This window comes from Nansenia antarctica (genome assembly GCF_963989245.1).
Source record: "Nansenia antarctica genome assembly, chromosome: 2".
Taxonomy (NCBI): Eukaryota; Metazoa; Chordata; class Actinopteri; order Argentiniformes; family Microstomatidae; genus Nansenia; species Nansenia antarctica.
This window is the reverse complement of record NC_137675.1, coordinates 82,203,694-82,224,163: the sequence shown is the minus strand read 5'-3', so window position 1 is coordinate 82,224,163 and position 20,470 is coordinate 82,203,694. Positions and strand designations below refer to the sequence as shown.

At 42.5% G+C, this 20,470-nt stretch overlaps 1 protein-coding gene and 1 pseudogene across 2 annotated transcripts; both read right to left on the bottom strand.

Annotated features, from left to right (window-relative positions):
• Positions 1–4,540: 4,540 nt before the first annotated feature.
• Positions 4,541–16,711, bottom strand: LOC308150752 (beta-1,4 N-acetylgalactosaminyltransferase 1-like; the record flags this gene model as incomplete). The annotated part of the gene is made up of 9 exons (XM_080523549.1): positions 4,541–4,725; positions 5,112–5,340; positions 6,871–7,014; positions 7,793–7,974; positions 9,587–9,673; positions 15,490–15,667; positions 16,076–16,119; positions 16,268–16,374; positions 16,572–16,711. 9 exons carry the CDS (start codon positions 16,709–16,711, stop codon positions 4,541–4,543), a joined length of 1,296 nt encoding a protein of 431 aa, XP_080379675.1.
• Positions 12,455–13,040, bottom strand: LOC308151760 (protein BTG2-like; annotated as a pseudogene). The gene has a single exon. The product of its transcript is annotated as a protein BTG2-like (transcript).
• Positions 16,712–20,470: the final 3,759 nt, after the last annotated feature.

The window sequence follows — 20,470 nt, the reverse complement described above, 5'->3', positions numbered from 1 at the left end:
CTTATGAAGAGTAAACATCTCTCTATTCCACGTGTCACCCAGAATTAACAAGGCACCTACCAAAGGCTATGAAGGGCATGTGGGGACCAGAACCACTCACCACATCATGTACCCAGAGAGTGCTGTGGACCTGGACAACACCACTCATCTGGTTTTGTTCCCTTTCAAGACTCTGGACCTCAAGTGGCTCCTCGGTGCCATAACCACTGGTGAAACAGTCAAGCGGTGAGTGTTCTTCCAAGTTTTCTTTTGACTAGTTTGGAAGTAGTCTATCTACTAACAGCCTGTTAATAACATGTTTTATGTCGTGTTTTGAGTGCTCTTTTAGAACATCACCGTTCTTCGTCACGTTTTTTGACACCAAAAGCCATAATCACACCAAATGATCAACTGGTGTGTTTTTTATTTATTTATTCATCAGCACATATGTACGAGTTAAAGAAAGGATCAAAGCCAACAAAGACTTGGTGAGTCAATAAGAAACATGAGCTACTGTCGTAACATATGTAGCGTTTCTCTACTCGGGTTGAAGATGTTTATGCTGTGCACATAACCACATAACCACCTTTCAGGATATATATACAGCTCTGGAAAAAATTAAGAGACTACTGCAAAATTATCCAATTTTTGTCTGCTGCTTGACCTTGTTCTGGAAGGATGGAAGCAACCTAACGCTCACTGTATCCCTCCGCCAGACAGAATTGAACCCTTCACTCAAAACCTTTCTTTTCAACTCTTTTGGCAAGGTCAATAGTATAATAAAAAAAAGTATTCCCATTACTTTTGAGGTACTACTAGCACTGTTTTTTTCCCTCCAGCCTATTGCAAGAGGATAGTGATTTTATACTTTTCCTTGTTAAATAAGATTCGGTTCAGGTGATCACCTAATCAGTACCTCACTCAGTAGATTGAGGTGTGCCTGTGTTAGAATTCAAAAGACACTGGAATGGAATGGCTACCATTCATGTAGAGATGCTGATTTAAGAAATATTTGGAGTGGTCTCTTAATTTTTTCCAGACATGTAGCTTATGTGACATAACTACACTGATTAAGAGAGCTATGTAATTCATAATTCATGCAGGTAATGGTCCTGCATCCTACTTTCATGAAATACGTTTATGAGATTTGGCTTGATAAACATGGTCGATATCCATCCACGGGAATAATGGCTCTGATATATGCCATACACATATGTGATGAGGTAAGCCTTCCTTTCTATAACAGTAACAATGTTCTGCCAATATATATAGGGGAAATAAGTATTGAACACATCAACATTTTGTCCAGTAAATGTATTTCCAATGAGCCTTTTCAAGTGAAATTTGCACCAGACTTCTTTGGAATTAACTCAAACAATCCAGACAAAAACATTAAACATTAAAGTCCATATGTAAATAAAGTTATGTGGAATGAAGTGGAATGAAACAGGAAAAAAGTATTGAACACACTAAGAAAAAGCAGTACACCACAGCAAGGAAAGGCAAGGAACCAGCTGAAAACCATACCTAATTAGGAGGCAACACTACCTCCAATCTGTGCTATTTAATGTCAGCTGGGTTAGAATATATTGATATTGATGGGCTATAAAAGTTTTTTTGGGTTACCACGGTGCCACACAACAAACATCTAATGATGGGTAAAAGCAAAGAGCCGTCTCAAGACCTTCACAACCAGATCGTTGCAAAACATGAAAATGGAATTGGCTACAGACGTATTTCACAACTTGTGAATCTTCCAGTAAGCACCATTGGGGCATTATCCGTAAGTGGAAGCAACATCACTCCACCATCAACCGGCCACGCACAGGAGCTCCTCGCAAGATTTCTGATCAGGGAGTCAGAAGGATACTTAGAAGAGTAGCCAAAGAGCCAAGGACCACTAGGAAAGAGCTCCAGAAAGACTTGGAGGCAGCAGCATATGGACTTCAATGTTTAGATTTTTTGTTTGAGTTAATACCAAAGTCTGGTGCAAATTTCACTTGAATAGGCTCATTGGAAATACATTTACTGGACAAAATGTTGATGTGTTCAATAATGATTTCCCCCACTGTATGTACAGCTCAGCTCACTAAGATAACTTGTATACAACCTGCACTGGGAATAGAACAATGTCTAATTGTGACTGACTAATGATATGCATCATCCATAGAGAAATATTAGGTCTACTTGAGACGGTACTGGCTATCTTTCCAATTTACTACCACATGAAGGGTGCCATGTAGTCAACTAGGGTGGGACTTCCTATGAGCTGGGAAGGCATCAGCCAATTGGATCAACACATGGTCTTCTTATTCAATAGGTTTATTTACAGATTGTAAATTGACTTCAGGCGTACGATAAATGACTGGCCTGAGACACACTCCCGAGCCTGAGCACCAGCCAGCAGCAGTTTCGGGACCCGCAGGTTTAGGACCGCAAGTCTAGCACCCTAGTTCTAGGGTCCTAGACCTTAGGGTTAGGGTTTTCAGGACCCTGCTACTTGAGACACTGGAGCTGAGTTGAGAGAACACACCAGCCTTTGGCAGTGAATCACCAACATTTGACACTCACACCACAGATTAAGTTGACTACACGATCACAGTTAATTTAGGGGAGTGCGCCATCTATTGCTTATATCTCTACGACATCATGACACAGTACTAGCATGTTGGTGTTGGTGAAAAGAAATAGAGATCTACTGTATATGAAGCTCTCCTTTTTTCTTTTCAGGTGAATGTTTATGGATTTGGGGCAGACAGATTTGGAAACTGGAACCACTACTGGGATCCACTGCCGCAGCGTACTTTAGATCACTATACAGTGCATAGTAGAACTCATGAGTCTAATGTCATTATGCAGCTCTCTGAAAGACACAAAATCAGGATATACAACGGATTGTGACTACTCTGCTTTGCATACATGCAAAATGCTTGTTGCCCATCTTGCTATGTCAAACAATGGATTCCAATATATATGTTACGGTACATGTGGGAATGCGGTACATGTGGGAAAACTAGGGTTAGGGTTAGGTGCTACGGTGCTAGGGTTAAGGTTAGGGTTAGGGGTAGGGGTAGGGTTAGGGTTAGGATTACGTTAGGGTTAGACATGCCAGCATGTACCAAGTCGACGTAGCACCTAACCCTAACCCTAGTTTTCCCACATGTACCGTATTCCCACATGTACCGTAACATATATACTAGGGCTGTCAGTTGATGAAAAACAATTTTTATTATTATAAATCTTTTCATATCGTAGTTCATTAGTTTCATTAGTTTCACCCCTACCATCACTCCAGACAAGGAGGGAGGAGGCCGCAGTGAAGCTGGTCAGGAACATGCATGACGAGCAACACCCTCTGCATGACCTGCTACCTCCAACACGAGGCAGCTGCACTGCCAGGACACTGAGGAACCAGCACAAGCTGGCTGAACCAAAGGCCAAAACCAGCAGGCTGAAAAACTCAACCCTGCTGCAGTTAGACTGTACAATGACAATATCTAGACTCACACATAATACAGCATGGCTACCATGACTGCTACCTGCCCTTGCTTTGCCGCCTTTAAATATTTTTAAACTTTAAAATTGTTGTGTAATTGTTGTGCTGCTAATATTGTGTGTCATATCTATGTAAGTTCTGCAGTTTTTCAGTGGGGCCTTGGCTCCACTGCAAGCATGAATTAATAAAATAAAATCAATCATTAATCTACTGATTAATCTAATGTGGAAATATAATTGTTCCACAATCATACATTTTCCAAACATTCTTGGACAAGAAACTCAAAGTGGTACATAAACAATGAGTGAGAAAGTAATAAGGTAGTTTAAAAGTTAGCAATGAAATGATTACAATAGTTGAGAGCCATATAAGTAGTGTAGTGTTACTAGGTAGCAGTAGGGATTACTCACCGAATCCATTGCATTGCAGTATTTTGGCTTGACTAGCGAGTTTGTGTTGTGATTTTCAACAACATTTAAATGTATTTCCGTGTTTCAAAATAAAATACAATTTTGATTGGTTACCAATTTGCAGGCCGGCATTGTAAACAGGCCGGCATTGTAAAATAATAATGTTGTTCTTAATTGTAAATAAGCATTGTAAATAAGAATTTTGTTCTTAATTGTCTCGCCTGGTAAAATAAAGGTAAAAAAAATAAAAAAATAAAAATAAAAGTTTGCAGCCCAAATGACCAGACCTATGTACCCTGTAGCCTACAGCATTTTGCACTAGGCCTATTGATTCTACTGCAGTATGACTGGTTCCGCTGTAGTACGACTACCATCACTTTATTAATTTATTCTAGTTTATTAGGCCTATTACTTACTTTATTTACTTTATTCTATTATTGTGATTGTGTATCCTGCTGCAATGCCAATATTGAAGGACCTAAGCCAAAGCATTTTACTCTTGTTTACCTGTACATTGGATGTAATAAAAGCTATTCTGATTCTGATTCTGCTGACGTGGACAGAAGTATATCATGTTTGGAGAGTAAAAAAAACATAACCAGAGAAATTCCTCATACCACATATGAATATATTTCCTGGGACACTAGACTTATATCTATCCATAACGAATGCATTTCAGATGGTTCTTGAAGAAGTGAAGACCCAGTTTGAATTCACGATCATCCTTCAGGTAACGGAAGTTAGAGTACAGCTTGTTTCCTGCCTTCTTGGGCTGATGTGCGATGTTGACATGACTACAGGTGGCCACCAGGAGGCTGCCCAGGCCATCCATGAAGAACTCTGAAACAGAGGGAGGGAGGGATGAGGAGAAAGAAGAAGGATGGATGAGTATACTGTAGCGATAATTCCCAACAACTGAATAATACCTGAAGCATTCGTAATGGGGTTAAAACAACAACTTGTTCACGGTCAACCAAAAAATATATATATTTAAAAGGGACAATCTGGGATTGCTATATCCATATATTAAAATGTTTAATTGATACTGCTCTTTGATTCCCAGATTGCACCTTTCATAAAACCTTGGTGACTTTAAATAAACCGTTGGGAAGAGAGTGCAACTAAACTAGATGATTGTGTGGACCCCAGGAAGAGCAGCCCAGCTGTTGCTTATGTAATAGATAATGAGGATAAACAAATAAAAATAATATATAGTAATATTTCACCCGAGTGTGCCACTCTCTTCAGCAGGGGGTCGAAGCCAACTCTCCTTATAGCGTCTGTGCGACCCAGGAGGAAGTTGACCACCCCGTCGGTGAAAGAACATTGTGGGAAACCAGGAAGGCTTTGGTATTTGATCTTTGACTTCCTATTCAGACAGCCGCCATCTTCCCCGTCGCCTTCCTCGTAGACCAGGGAGAAGTGGAAGGTGTTGCCGGCCACAGACGCGCCCACCTGCTCACACACAGAGAGAGGTAACAGATTGAGTTGGTGAAAAGGTCAATGCTTGCAAGACAGACTGGGTTTGAATCCAGGTTTATTTTTGTCATGGTATTGTATGTTATGTTATGTTATGTTAATTTCATTTATAATGCGCCCCCCATCCAACTTTTACATCGGCCCGGGGCGCAGCCCGGGTAAAGGAACAGATAAAGACAAAGACAAGGAACACAGAAAGCAATCAGACACAGACGACTTAAACGTAAAACTCATACAATTCACAACAAATAGGGAGTAGATTTAGGGAATGTCATTTTGGAAGAGGTGGGTTTTTAACTTGGCTCTAAAGGAGTCCAGAGTGGGGGCAAACTTGATGGCAGAAGGGAGCGCGTTCCACAGGGTCGGTGCTATCACCGCAAAGGCACGGTCACCCTTCCTCTTGAGGTTGGTACGTGGGACCCTCAGGCTGAGTTGGGCGTCGGACCTGAGCCTGGGTCTGGGCCTTGAGGAGGTAGACTGGTCCAGGAGGTCCTTGATGTATGGTGGGGCGAGACTGTTGAGAGCTTTAAAAACACAGGTGCAGATTTTGAACTTCACTCTCTTCTTCACTGGGAGCCAGTGAAGGGAGATGAGGACAGGGGAGATGTGGTCCCTCATTTTGGTGCCTGACACCAGCCTGGCAGCGGCATTTTGGACTAGCTGCAGGCGATAGATGGTCTTATCAGGAAGTCCCGCATATAGTGAGTTGCAGTAGTCGAGCCTAGATGATATTAGCATGAGGACGACCCTCCTCAGGTCACTGGGGGTGAGGAAGGACTTGATCTTGGCTATGATGCGTAGTTGGTATAGACATGCCTTCACGACGGAGCTCACTTGTCGGTCAAGGTTAAGCTCGGAGTCAAAGATGACACCGAGGTTCTTGACATGTGGTCTGACAAGGGTGGACAGGCTTCCCATGTTGGTGCTGAGCTGAGTGATGGCGGTGGTGTTGCCGATGAGGAGGATTTCCCCCTTGCTCTCATTCAGCTGTAGGAAGCTCTGGGCCATCCACTCCTTCACATCGCGGAGGCAGTCCATCAGGCGCTTCAGATCGGCGGGGTCGTCAGTGTTGATTGACAGGTAGAGCTGGGTGTCAATCAACACTGACACTGACACTGACAACATTGTAGTAGAAACCATTGTTGACACTGTGTCTCATGTTTGTTAGTACAGACTAGTAAAGACCAGTAAAGACCGATTAAGACCAGTAGAGTCCAGTGAAGACCAGTAACACCAATCAAGACCAGTAGAGACCAATAAGGACAGATAAAGACCGGTAGAAACCAGTAAAGACCAGTAAAGGCTGTTAAAGACCTGCAGAGTCCAGTAGAGACCAGTAGAGTCCTGTAAAGACCAGTAGAGTCCAGTAGAGACCAGTAGAGTCCTGTAAAGACCAGGAGAGTCCAGTAAAGACCAGTAGAGTCCAGTAAAGACTAGTAGAGTCCAGTAAAGACCAGTAACACCAGTAAAGACCAGTAGAGTCCAGTAAAGACCAGTTCTTCTCACCACGTCCAGTTCAGGCATCGCCTCCATCACCTCCACCAGACTCTCGATCTTGGTCTGCGCTGTAAACAGGAAGTCATCATCCACCCACAGCAGGTACTTTGTGGTTACCTGGGAGATGCCCAGGGTCCTGCCAGCAAACCAGCCCTGAAGACAACAGCCAACCAGGAAACAGTTAATATAAATAGTTATTATTATAATGCTAATACTAATACTAATTTGTATTATTAGGGGACTAATACTACCTAATATTGGCCGAATGGGGGTGCGAAAGCAAGGGTTGAAATTGCCAACTTTGAAACGTTCCTAGTCCTGTGTCAATGCCATGTAATACCATGTAAGCATAGATCATATTACTAGTGAATTTTGGGTTAATATGAATGTGGATTCTGCCTATTTTTAATAGTAAATTAATAAGTGGAATTGACCTCAACCGTCATAGAGGTAGGCTGCAGGATTTGACTATGAGTCATCATTTCAACAGCTTCTATTCTATCCAGGTAAAGATACTGGCCTGTAAGGAAACTTTGCAGATGTTTCCAGCATGTATGAAATATGACACGTTTCATAAACAAGGAAATGGATCATACAAAACTGGTCTGATGGGTGATAGTTCTGCACCGTTAGACAATGAGGACAGTGTTTTGAGTGCTGATGGAGTTGTTTGATTTGACGTGCAGTAACCACATGTTCACCAAATGTTCCAGCTTGGAATAAATCAAATGACATGCAAACATTTTATTTTGAGAAGACATGACATTATTTTGAATGCAGTGTTTGCTTTTGCAATAGATTTGTGGACTTTAGGGTTTTGTGTGTACGTTTTTGGATTTGTGTTAACAGTTAAGAGAAAATGCTTTGAGAAAATGTGTTTAAGCGATAGAGAAAAACTGTAAACAACAAACTACATTACTGTGGTTTGTACCTGTGCCGGGGGCATGATGTACTGCTCTATATTGGATCTGTTGACTTTCTGAGGCTTCAGGCTGTCGTCAGCGATGATGATCTTCATGACTGGGTAGAAGGTCCTGATGCTGCTGATGAGGCGTTGGAGCTCGCTGTACCGCAGGAAAGTCTTGGTCACGATGGTCACCTGGGAGTTGACGTCTACCGGGACAGATTATCACTCTGGTTAGATGCTGTAGTGATGTCTACAGGGACAGATTATCACTCTGGTTAGACGCTGTAGTGATGTCTACAGGGACAGATTATCACTCTGGTTAGATGCTGTAGTGATGTCTACAGGGACAGATTATCACACTGGTTAGATGCTGTAGTGATGTCTACAGGGACAGATTATCACACTGGTTAGATGCTGTAGTGATGTCTACAGGGACAGATTATCACTCTGGTTAGATGCTGTAGTGACGTCTACAGGGACAGATTATCACTCTGGTTAGATGCTGTAGTGATGTCTACAGGGACAGATTATCACTCTGGTTAGACGCTGTAGTGACGTCTACAGGGACAGATTATCACACTGGTTAGACGCTGTAGTGATGTCTACAGGGACAGATTATCACTCTGGTTAGACGCTGTAGTGATGTCTACAGGGACAGATTATCACTCTGGTTAGATGCTGTAGTGATGTCTACAGGGACAGATTATCACTCTGGTTAGATGCTGTAGTGATGTCTACAGGGACAGATTATCACTCTGGTTAGATGCTGTAGTGATGTCTACAGGGACAGATTATTACTCTGGTTAGATGCTGTAGTGATGTCTACAGGGACAGATTATCACTCTGGTTAGATGCTGTAGTGATGTCTACAGGGACAGATTATCACTCTGGTTAGATGCTGTAGTGATGTCTACAGGGACAGATTATCACTCTGATTAGACGCTGTAGTGATGTCTACAGGGACAGATTATCACTCTGGTTAGACGCTGTAGTGATGTCTACAGGGACAGATTATCACTCTGGTTAGATGCTGTAGTGATGTCTACAGGGACAGATTATCACTCTGGTTAGATGCTGTAGTGATGTCTACAGGGACAGATTATCACTCTGATTAGACGCTGTAGTGATGTCTACAGGGACAGATGTCAAACACATCACGTTGCAGTGGATTTAAAGGGTGTAAATGTGGTAACAGGTTACAATGAGGATACAGGTCTGTTGAAAGCAGTAAACTCCATTAATGGCAAATCTAGTACCTCACTTCCTTCCCATATTAAATTAAATGACACTGTATGTCCAATTTCTGATAAAACATTTTTTTAGCCTTTAATGAACATTGTGGCCTTTTCAGAGAGGTTATTCTGACGCTCCAAATTCATGTATGAATATGGTAGTTTGTACTTCCTCTTCCGTATTCCGACCCGTTTCACCTGTTGACATCCTGGATGGCGTGTCCATGACTGGCACGCCATGAATGCCAGTCTGATTGGGGAGGATAAACTGGATTCCTTCTTGACACTAACAACTAACCCATACATCTCTGTCTTGCCTCTGGTAGTTTTCCTAGGGCCTGGAAGACTGCCCATGTGACTCCCCTACATAAATCTCCAAGTTTTCATATTTGGCAAACATTTGAGAAACCTTAGCGAACACTCAACTTAAGTCATACCTTTCAAGTTATCCAATTCTTAGTCCTCTTCAATCAGATTTTAGAGCAAAGTATAATACGATCACTGCTGTCACGTTGGTTACAAATGACATTACAGTCAGGTGCAACAATTTGGGCACCACTACACATCCACTACTAAAATGATCTACCTTTTCCCATGTCATATAAAACAGGAACCGATGGTCGCTGGATGACTATGGGGAAGACTGCCTCGTGCTGTTCATATGTGAAGTGAGCTGGGGAGAGAGAAGAGGAGAGAAAAGAGAAGTCTAATCATGTACAGAAGGATATATTTTAAGTACATTCAAACAGGCCCCTTGTTTCTTTTTACATTTACATTAATTTAGCAGACGCTCTTACCCAGAGTGACTAAAACAACAAAGTGCATTTGGCTAGAGGAAGTGTACCAACTCCACCAGCACATGTCCAACCATGAGCTCTTTGAGATCCTTCAGTCCGGCTTCAGAACACGAAAAAGCGGCAGTAGCTTTGTTACAAGTGTGATAACAGCAGAAGAACGCAATGCCAAACAACAAACATTTGAAAGGCATCAATTCACTAATATCCATGTTGCCGTTTCTCCCTCATGTAGCTTCTGTCAAGGCAAGCATGTTATATCAGAGTGCTTGCAATTCAAGAAGGAACCACATGATAAAAGGTTTGAATGTTTAAAAAGGAATGGTTACTGCTTTGGATGCCTAAAGAAGGGTCACATGAACAGAGACTGCACTAATAAACTGGACTGCCAAATATGTAAACGCAAGCATCCCACACTGCTACACATTGATGACAGAAATTCTAAAGAGGTTACTCAAGAACACCTGATTCCCTCAGAACCTAAGGAATCATCTGTCAACAGTGCACTGGTTTCAGCAAATCAAGTTACAGGGGCCGGTAAGAAATGTGCCTTAGCCATTGTTCCGGTTCAGGTTAAAGCCGCTCAAGGTAGCAAGTCTGTCTTAAACTACGCCTTTCTTGATCCAGGCAGCTCGGCCACATTCTGCACTGAGAACCTCATGAACCAACTGAATGCCAAAGGACGCAAGACAGAACTCATGCTGAGAACTATGGGACAAGAAAGACCTGTCAAGAGCTATGAGCTTAAAGGACTAGAAGTGGGCAATTTAGATGGCAGTGGATATATTGAATTGCCTGAAGTGTACACCCAAATCAAGATTCCTGTTTCAAAGGAAAACCTACTTACCCAATCAGACCTGAAAAGATGGCCTCATCTCAGTGGAATCGAATTGCAAAGGATCGACGCAGATATTGAAATTCTAATAGGAATGAATGTTCCTAAGGCAATAGAACCCAGGCACATAATTAACTGTCAAGGGAATGGACCATACGCAGTCAAGACAGGGTTAGGATGGGTGGTCAACGGCCCACTCAACTCTTGCTCTGCTGCTGAGGATGCTGGAACTATATCAGTGACAGTTAATCGCATTTCCATGGATAATCTGAGGGATCTGCTAATTGGGCAATACAACCAAGACTTCCCTGAAAAGGAATACGAAGAGAAGAAAGATGTGATGGTGAAAGAAGAGGGAAGAGAATATGAAGTTGTGGAGAAAATTGTGAAAGAATGGGCCGGAGGAGAGAGGCCATATCACTGCTCCCAGTGTGGGAAGAATTTCACCCAGGCAGGAGACCTAAAGAACCATCAGATGATACACACAGGTGAGAAGCCATATCACTGCTCCCAGTGTGGGAAGACTTTCAACAGGACAGATTACCTAAAGAAGCATCAGAGAACACACACAGGACACAAGCCATATCACTGTTCCCAGTGTGGGAAGAGTAACAAGGGAAACAGGTGCAATACCTTGCGGACCTGTTCTGGCGGAGGTGGACTAAGGAATATCTTTCACTCATACCACTGCCGGGGCCCAAGGGTCTTGTTCGGAGTGTTTTAGTTCAGACAAAGACTAACATTCTACAAAGACCCATTGATAAGCTCTGTTTACTACTAGAAGCCGAGAATTGAGCTTAAAACAGTTTGATGATGTCCGATTCCCAACCCCCTGACCCCCTATGCACACATTCAAACACACATTCCCCTGAGACTCATGCCCCTGCACACACCTACCCTTTCACACATGTTCATACACATGGACTTTGCAGCATCTCACCTCATCTACTCTTTGGAATATCCCTGGAGACTGTATATTATAGTTATGCCACCATGGACACTTATACAGCATGGACTTATTATGATTTATGTGGACTCATGATATTGATATGAGATGATAAATGTATATTGAAATATTGATGAATATGATGTGATGTAATGCAATGACATGTGATTTAGCGTATTTGGTATATCTCATAGATTTGTTTCATATTAGTTATTTTGGCTCCATTTAATATTTTGTTGTAATTGTTTTTGCTATGGCGTCAACAATTAGGGGCCGGTATGTTGGAGCCATATTAGGGCCTTTTGAGTTCAGTTAAGAGAATCTACTAATAAGATATTTTGTGTTTATTGTGTGTTGAAAATTATGAAATATCTTTATGAAATGTTTTGTTTACCTTTTTGACGTTGGATGTATGTACCTTTAACGATTGATCACCTACCTGATATTGAGCTAATTACTGTGAGGAGGCACCTGGTAGATGGCTTTATATAGGAGATCATTATGTGTGTTCACCAGGGAATGGTGGATCTGATTAAGTTTTGAATCGCACAGCGGGTGGCAGTGTATCGTACAGAGCTCAAGAGATATAAAGTATGATAACAATCCATATAACGTACTGCTTTAAGAAAGTCAACCTTAGTTTGGTTCAGTTTAATAAATTGTTTTATTTTATAATTCCGACTATGATAGTCAAAACAAACAGTCAAACAATGTTCAAAAATGTTAACCCAACAGAAACAATGGTCTATAACAAATACCAGTGCTTTTTTGAACTCACTTAAATAAGTAATGGGAAGTTAATTTAATAGAAAAGAGGGGAATTGCTGAGGAAGAAAAAAGAAAAAGAAAAAGGAGAATCACTGTGGTGGTCGACGGACTTCACAGAACCAGGCATGGCGAGTCGCTGCAGTGCCCCATCCGAGTCGAGTCAGCTTCGTCTCCATGGATGGTCATCAGGTAGTTCTTCGGGGGGCTGGTGCGACCACCGATCAGAAAACCATTCTTGCAGTTCAGTGAAGGCTCGAAGGGGGAGGTTGTGGGCGACACGGTGGAGCTGGGGGGAGCTGGGGGGCGCCGGGGCCTCGGCCTCGTACAACACGCAGATGGAACCGTCCTCCCCGATGCGGTAGGACACCTCGTAGGGGTCTACCCACAGCGTCAGCTCCGGGGGCAACAGCCAGAAGAGCTCTTCGCTGGTAAGTCCGATACGACAAGCGGCTCTGCCGATGAGAGGGTCCATTTCATGATTAATCCGGATGCAACGGAAGCCGGAGCCCTTCTGTGGTCGGTCGGGGAACCAGTGGTCCTGGTAGCGCTCTGTGAGTGACTGTTGCAAACAATCTCTGAACACCTGGAGTTGGTGTTCGCTGAGGAAGCCTCTGGTTCTCAGAAGCCTGGCGATTAACGTCGCCGCGGCCGTTACTTCTGGGGCCATTTCAGCTCTAGCTGAGTATCCTTGGTTCATATTGTCCTAAAGAATATTATTATTATCTCCCACTCGCTGAAACGTTAAATTAGTTTCTTTACGACAGGATTGCTTTGAGAATTCGATGGGAAGCGTCTACCAGGAAGCGTTGCTATGGGCTAGCGTTGCTATGCAAAATTCATTATTAACAGAAGCGCTGCCACGCGCATCTACCGTCTTTGTGTGTGTACATAGTGCAACGCAATATAGTGGAGCTTCTTACCTATCCTAAAGGAAATTAACCAGTTAAATACAACTTGTACATAATTCAACATGTCCAATCAACCTGGGACAGCCGCTGAGGCTGAAGAGCTTTATAAAAAACGTATTGCAACTCGCAAAGGTAAACTGGGAGTATGTACAAGGAAGCTCAATGAGACTAAAGCTTTGCTGGTGGAAGGTGGAAATATTTCTGATATAAATAATTGTATGGACATGTTCAATCAAGCTCTTGGTGAATTCAACCAGGTACATCATTCTGTGCAAGAACTCCTCTCAGAGGGAGAGAAAGAGTATGACCATGTGAATGAATGAATGAATGAATGAATGAATGAATGGTCTTTATTGTCATTGATATAGTACAGGTACCAAACAACGAAATTTGGGAGGGGGGGCTCCCCTGGTGCTAGGAAAAAAAAAAAGAAAAAAAAAGAAGGGAAAAGAGCTGGTTTACATAAAAAAAGGCTATGTACACTATCCACTATGTGGAGTGGTATCAGCCCAGGATGATGAATTTTAGCTACTTCATCAAGGAGGTCGATGCATGGCAAAAGGAAAGGACGCAATCAGGAGTGACACCACAGGACAGCATCTCCAATGTGTCAAAAGGATCTAGAACCTCTTCTACCGCATCTAGAGCATCTTATGCAGCAAAAATAGCATCTGCTGAAAAGGCAGCTCTGGAGGCTCGACGTGTTGCTTTAAAGGACAAGCATGCCTTACTGCTGGAGGAGACCATTATCAAATCTAAAATGGAGAAATTGGAAATGGAGGCAGAAATAGCCGCAGCGGATGCTAAAATTAAGGTCCTCCTAAGCAGTGATGAGGCTAAGCAGCCACCAGGGGATGATATGAACACCTACTATGAGGAAGCCTGTCGGCCAGTAAGCCTATAAAACCTGGAACCTACTGTTGACTCTCCCATAGAATTCATGCAGATGGCTGCTGTACCTAAGACCCCACTCCAGAGGCACTTCCAGAGTAGCCCTCAGGATGAGGCAGGTGCATCTAGTCCACCACAGCAACATCCCTCAAGAAACAGACAAGCGTCTCATGAAAACCCCAGTAATATGGTACAAAGTCAAATTGCCGATCTCATCATCATGCAGCAGCACTTATCCCTACTACCCAAGAGAGAGGTGCCAGTGTTTGATGGGGATCCTCTATTCTATCAATCTTTCATCCATGCATTTAAACATCTAATTGAGGATAAAACTAGTAGATGGGCTATATGGATCGTTATCATACTTTATATCTCTTGAGCTCTGTACGATACACTGCCACCCGCTGTGCGATTCAAAACTTAATCAGATCCACCATTCCCTGGTGAACACACATAATGATCTCCTATATAAAGCCATCTACCAGGTGCCTCCTCACCGTAATTAGCTCAATATCAGGTAGGTGATCAATCCTTAAAGGTACATACATCCAACGTCAAAAAGGTAAACAAAACATTTCATAAAGATATTTCATAATTTTCAACACACAATAAACACAAAATATCTTATTAGTAGATTTTCTTAACTGAACTCAAAAGGCCCTAATATGGCTCCAACATACCGGCCCCTAATTGTTGACGCCATAGCAAAAACAATTACAACAAAATATTAAATGGAGCCAGAATAACTAATGTGAAACAAATCTATGAGATATACCAAATACGCTAAATCACATGTCATTGCATTACATCACATCATATTCATCAATATTTCAATATACATTTATCATCTCATATCAATATCATGAGTCCACATAAATCATAATAAGTCCATGCTGTATAAGTGTCCAATTTGTCACAGTTTGTCACCATCTATGGTTCCAGCTATTATTATTATTATTGTTATTATTATTATTATTTTCATTCTTCTGCACTTTATTTGCCCTGTTGCACATGGCTGCCTCGTAACAGATCAGTCAGGGTACAATGTTAGATCACGTTTGATCACACGAGATTGGGGGATGAGACTATACTGATGCTTACAATACTACCTCTGCACGTACTGTATATTACATCGTTACCTATCACTACCTCTTGTTCTATTTATATCATGCCCTTATATCACAATTTGCACTTCTGATTGGATGTTAAACTGCATTTCGTTGTATTGTACTTGTACTCTGTTCTGACAATAAAGTTGAATCTAATCTAATCTAATCTAACCAAGGTCTAACTCAGATCTAACTCAGGTCTAACCTAGGGCTATACCAGGACTAACCCAGGTCTAACCCAGGTCTCCAGTGTGTACGCGGTACACAGTGCTGGTGTAGGTGAGTCGTTCCAGGAGGTTGTTGAGGTCAGCGAGGCTGGGGGATTGGAGAGTGATCCGACCCTGACCCTGACCCTCCACCTGGCCAGGCTCAGGGTACTCTACAGCCAGGACACCGCTGGACACACGAACACTCACCTGCAGGTACAGAACAGGGCTCACACCATAGGCTTATATTCCCTGGGTGAGACCCACCATAGATATCTTGTACTTCCTGGATGAGACCCACCATAGACAGTAAAAGTGAAGCACTGTACTATAAGGGTCAATCATAATGAATGAGTTGCAGATCTTAACATGAATAAACAGGTTTGAAGAGTACTGCAGCCATCCTTATGGGACATTGATAGTGATTTTTGCTGCACATAGGCATAATTTCAGTAAAGGCATTGATTGTATTGATCATTCATTCATTCAGTGTATTTTCAATATCCATGTTGAAAAACCTTTACTGAAACCAGGTTTGAAAACCATCACCAACTAACGTTTTGTTTTTACACCTGGTAGCGACGAAGACCCTTGAAGGCCCTTGAGTTTCCAACCAACCTGGTAATTTGTTGTTGTTGTTTTTGTTGCATGCAGAGCTAAACCTGAAATGATGTTGAAAATAAAGTTACCTGAATAACAAGTTTGTTCATTTCCACAAATGCCATTGATAACTAGTTTAGGAAGTAACAATGACTAGTGGTGTGTGTGTGTGTGTGTGTGTGTGTGTGTGTGTGTGTGTGTGTGTGTGACCTGGTATTAGGCTCTTCTGGAGAGGGACCACAGTGAATCCCTGGATGGGGTACTGTAAAGGGGAGTTAGACGGAGCGAAGAGCAGCCTGTTCAGACTGGACTTGGTCCTACAAGAGATGGTATATTTGGTCGATTTGAATTCAAATATTTGTACACACACACACTCACGTAAACACACACGTGTAAACACCCACACGCACACGTACATGCACACACACAATAATAAATGCCATCCTGCCCTCATAACAAGCCTAACATTAGAGGCAGGAATGTTCTGTGACACTATAAATGCCATCTCTCTCACCTGAGGAGGTGTTTCCTGTACTCCTCTGCTCTCCGTTGGACGAGGTCCTCATACTGGCCTTTGGGAAGGTGATCTCTCAGTGTGAACGACCCTGCTGGACAGGAGCACGGGGACGGTGGTGTGGAGCTGGTGGATGGCATGGCGCTGGAAATACACAGGTATGAGCTAAACAGCATGACATAGATTTACCTTCACAGTATTCAGTAGCTAGTAAAGTAGTACTACGTTTTGCTCAAGAACTCCTCTATATGCAGTTCTACCTAGAACCAAAATGAGATGTACTGACATGCTTGGTTTTCCTATGTGACGTGGCTGTATACAAGGGCTTCTCACTCGCACTGTTTTTACCGGTCGACGAAAAGATCGCTTTGGACGTTTAGAATGGAATCTAATGAATCGTTTGCGACATTGATGAACATTATTGATAAAGGTAAGCTCTTTATATCTGTTATATTAAACATAGACCCGATTCTCGGGTAACCGGTGGGGCGGTGGATAAGAAGAGGTTTTAAGGATTATGTAAACACACTCATATTGACACGGCTTCAGCCTACACCTTTTTGGTCCTGGTGTTATGAATTGTGACTGTGTACATTTTTTAAATATCTGTATTGTGAATTGTATAGGGGACCAAAATAAACATTCTCAATCAATCAATCAATCAAATCCCTTAAGGATCCTTTAAGGCGCTTTGAGTTGCATCTACGAAAGGCGCTATATAAATAAAGTTTCACTTCACTTCACTTCACTTCACTTATGTAAACACACTCATATTGACATGATCCCTTAAGGATTATGTAAACACACTCATATTGACATCATCCACCTGGGACGATGAGTAACTGATGTGTCCTCCTCTGTCTTCCTTTGGGGGAACACCTGACTTGGGTAATACATCCAGTAGTACATCATCCAGTAGTGAGAGAAGACACAGGAGAAGGACCACCAGCCTGCTGCGTCGATCCATCTGTCAGGAACGAACAGGTTTTAGTTAACTCCGCTCTCCACTGGCAAGACGGCTGTCTCTGCAAGCACATATGCATGTATGTCGTTAATTATCCAGGAAATACAATGAACCGCCTATACTCATAAAAACAGATTATTTTCTAAGTTGTTGGAATTAATTTCAGTTCCCCAATACAGTGTTAAACTAAACACAAAATGCCATTCTGGTTAACCTTTTTGTGTTTCTAATTCGACCATAGCCTAGTCTTGACTCATTTGAATATATTAAGCCTGAAAATGCGTCTCTGTCTCGCGTTGCGCGCATGACCTTGTCTTGGTGTATTAAATTCATTGCATGAAAACGTTGCTTCTCGGTCTGTCAGTCTCGATAGTGTAAGGCGATCAACTTCTCCAGAATTGATTTAATTGAGTCGTCACTTACAAGCGAGTTCGTTTAATCTCAACGAGACGTCCTTGATATAACTTCTAAGATAAAATGATCCAATCAAATATTCGGCACCACTACTGAACTGTTCTTGTTCCCGGTCAAATCTGACCGAGAGCAACTTTCATCAATCATAAATATTGTGTTTTACATTTGATTGCCTCAAGGCCTTATGATATCCTCCACACTAGGCATTTGAACATATACAATTGCTGACTAACCACTGGCATTGAATTTTGTGGTTTTAGTCAACTTTGTAACATCGGTGGTGTTCCCGGTCAAAAATGACCGCCATAGGAAATTAATGGATAACACAAGTTGTAACAAGCTACAACATTCCAGGATGTATCAGACCTGTTCAAATACCTCATATATAAAGTTTGACACATTTCAAACTAAACAATTAGGTGTTTGTTATGGGAACCCTTCTCTTTCTCGTGCTTATTTGCCCATCCGAACCAGACCTTCCAGACTAAACATTGTTTAGTCTGGAAGGTGTGGTTCACCTGGGGTGAAAGAGAAGGGTTCCCATAACTCTGGAAGGTATGGTTCTGATGGACACATAAGCACGGGAAAGAGAAGGGTTCCCATAACAAACACTGAAATGTATCAAACGAAACAGGTGTTTGTTATGGGAACCCTTCTCTTTCCCGTGCTTATGAAATGTATCAAATGAAACAGGTGTTTGTTATGGGAACCCTTCTCTTTCCGGTGCTTATATGCCCATCCCCCCACGTGAACCACACCTTCCAGACTAAACTCTCACAGACCCCCTATATAAAGCTTTATTTGTGCTTTGCTCTGAATTCACTCTGTGAACACAATGAGTAAGCGGCTGTCTAAGCGATTATCTGTCAGAGAGGCTCTCGACCGAATTTTTGAACCAGATGAAGAGGAGATTGAAGTTGAACCAGAGATAGAGGAGGATGTCTCAGAATTGGAAGACAACACCGATCCTGACTTCGATCCAGAATGTTATGAGACAGACGGCGAGGAAGAGGCCCCTGAGGAAGAGGCCCCTGAGGAAGAGGCCCCTGAGGAAGAGGCACCTGAAGAACAGGCACCTGAGGTGACATTCCAGTCCAAGGGTGGCAACTTGCTCTGGTATTCATCCTCCCAGGATAGAGCAAGCAGAGCGAGAGTGGAAAACATCATAAGGATGACACCAGGACCAACGCGGTATGCTACATCTCGTCTGGATGACATCAAGTCCAGCTTCCAACTGTTTTTACCAGAGTCCATTGAGGAAATTGTACTGGACATGACAAACCTGGAGGGGAGGCGTGTGTTTGGGGACACATGGAGAGCACTGGACCAGGTAGACCTTCAAGCCTACATAGGTCTGTTGATTCTAGCAGGAGTATATCGGTCAAACAATGAGGCTACAAAGAGTCTGTGGGATCATGTGATCATGTGATGCCAGGAGCAGCTATGCCTGGAATATGCAGGTCTACACGGGAAAACCTGTTGATGGAAGGCCAGAAAAAAAACAGAGCATGCGTGTTGTGCTGGACATGACAGCCGGTCTCAAGGGGCATAATATCACATGTGATAACTTTTTCACCTCATATGCGCTTGGTCAGGAGCTGTTGAAACGCAAGCTCACCATGGTGGGGACAGTGAGGAAGAACAAGCCTGAACTTCCCCCTGCGCTGGTGTCAACCAGAGGGAGAGAGATACTCTCATCAAATTTTGCACAGTATATGTTGAGATGTTGAAGAACTGATCCAATGTGTTGTTTGGCAGAGATATATAGAGTTTCAGGGTGTAACTGGCCTTCTTATTTGAAATTCTCAAAAACGGAAATGGAATATTACATTTCTACTGTGTATTTAGTCACATTACAGTAATTTGGTCATATCTATGTTCATTTTTTAACATCTCACAGGTCTCAGCTTTCACCAGGTACCAAATTTAGCAAATTTGACCATGTAGTTTTGGAGATATGAAGCAGTTAATCAGACCGGTCTAATTAGACCGGGAACACCAAGGATGGGGGGGCAAACATGAACACAACCCAAAGGTTAAGAGAATATTTATTCGAGCACATCAGCAAACAATAGCATCAGCAAACAATAGCATTTCATTCCATGGAAAGGGGTCTTATCTAGCTTCACCTCCGCAGGCCAGGATCAGCTGGTTAACTGCAGAAGCTTCACCGGACAAGAGCCCCGTTTCGCCTTGGTGCATAGTCTTTATACATTTTCCTTAACATTTAGGAACCTCTGGTAGGTTTTATGGTAAGCGTCTGTTTTATATCGGTATGTGGCTTTCGACTTCTTTCGGTGTCCGTGCGAGTGTGTTATCTTCTTCTTCTGACCCCCCGGTCGTTTGTCATGGTGAGAGTGTTCGGACACTCTGTCGGCAACGGTATCCTGAGCAGCCTAGTCTTGCGCGACGTTAGATACACACACATTCTAATGTTTTTTAAGGAACCAGTAAGCATTATGCACACAGTTATGTTTTTAGGATGCACAGATATTTTGATAGTTATTTTGGGTGTATTCTA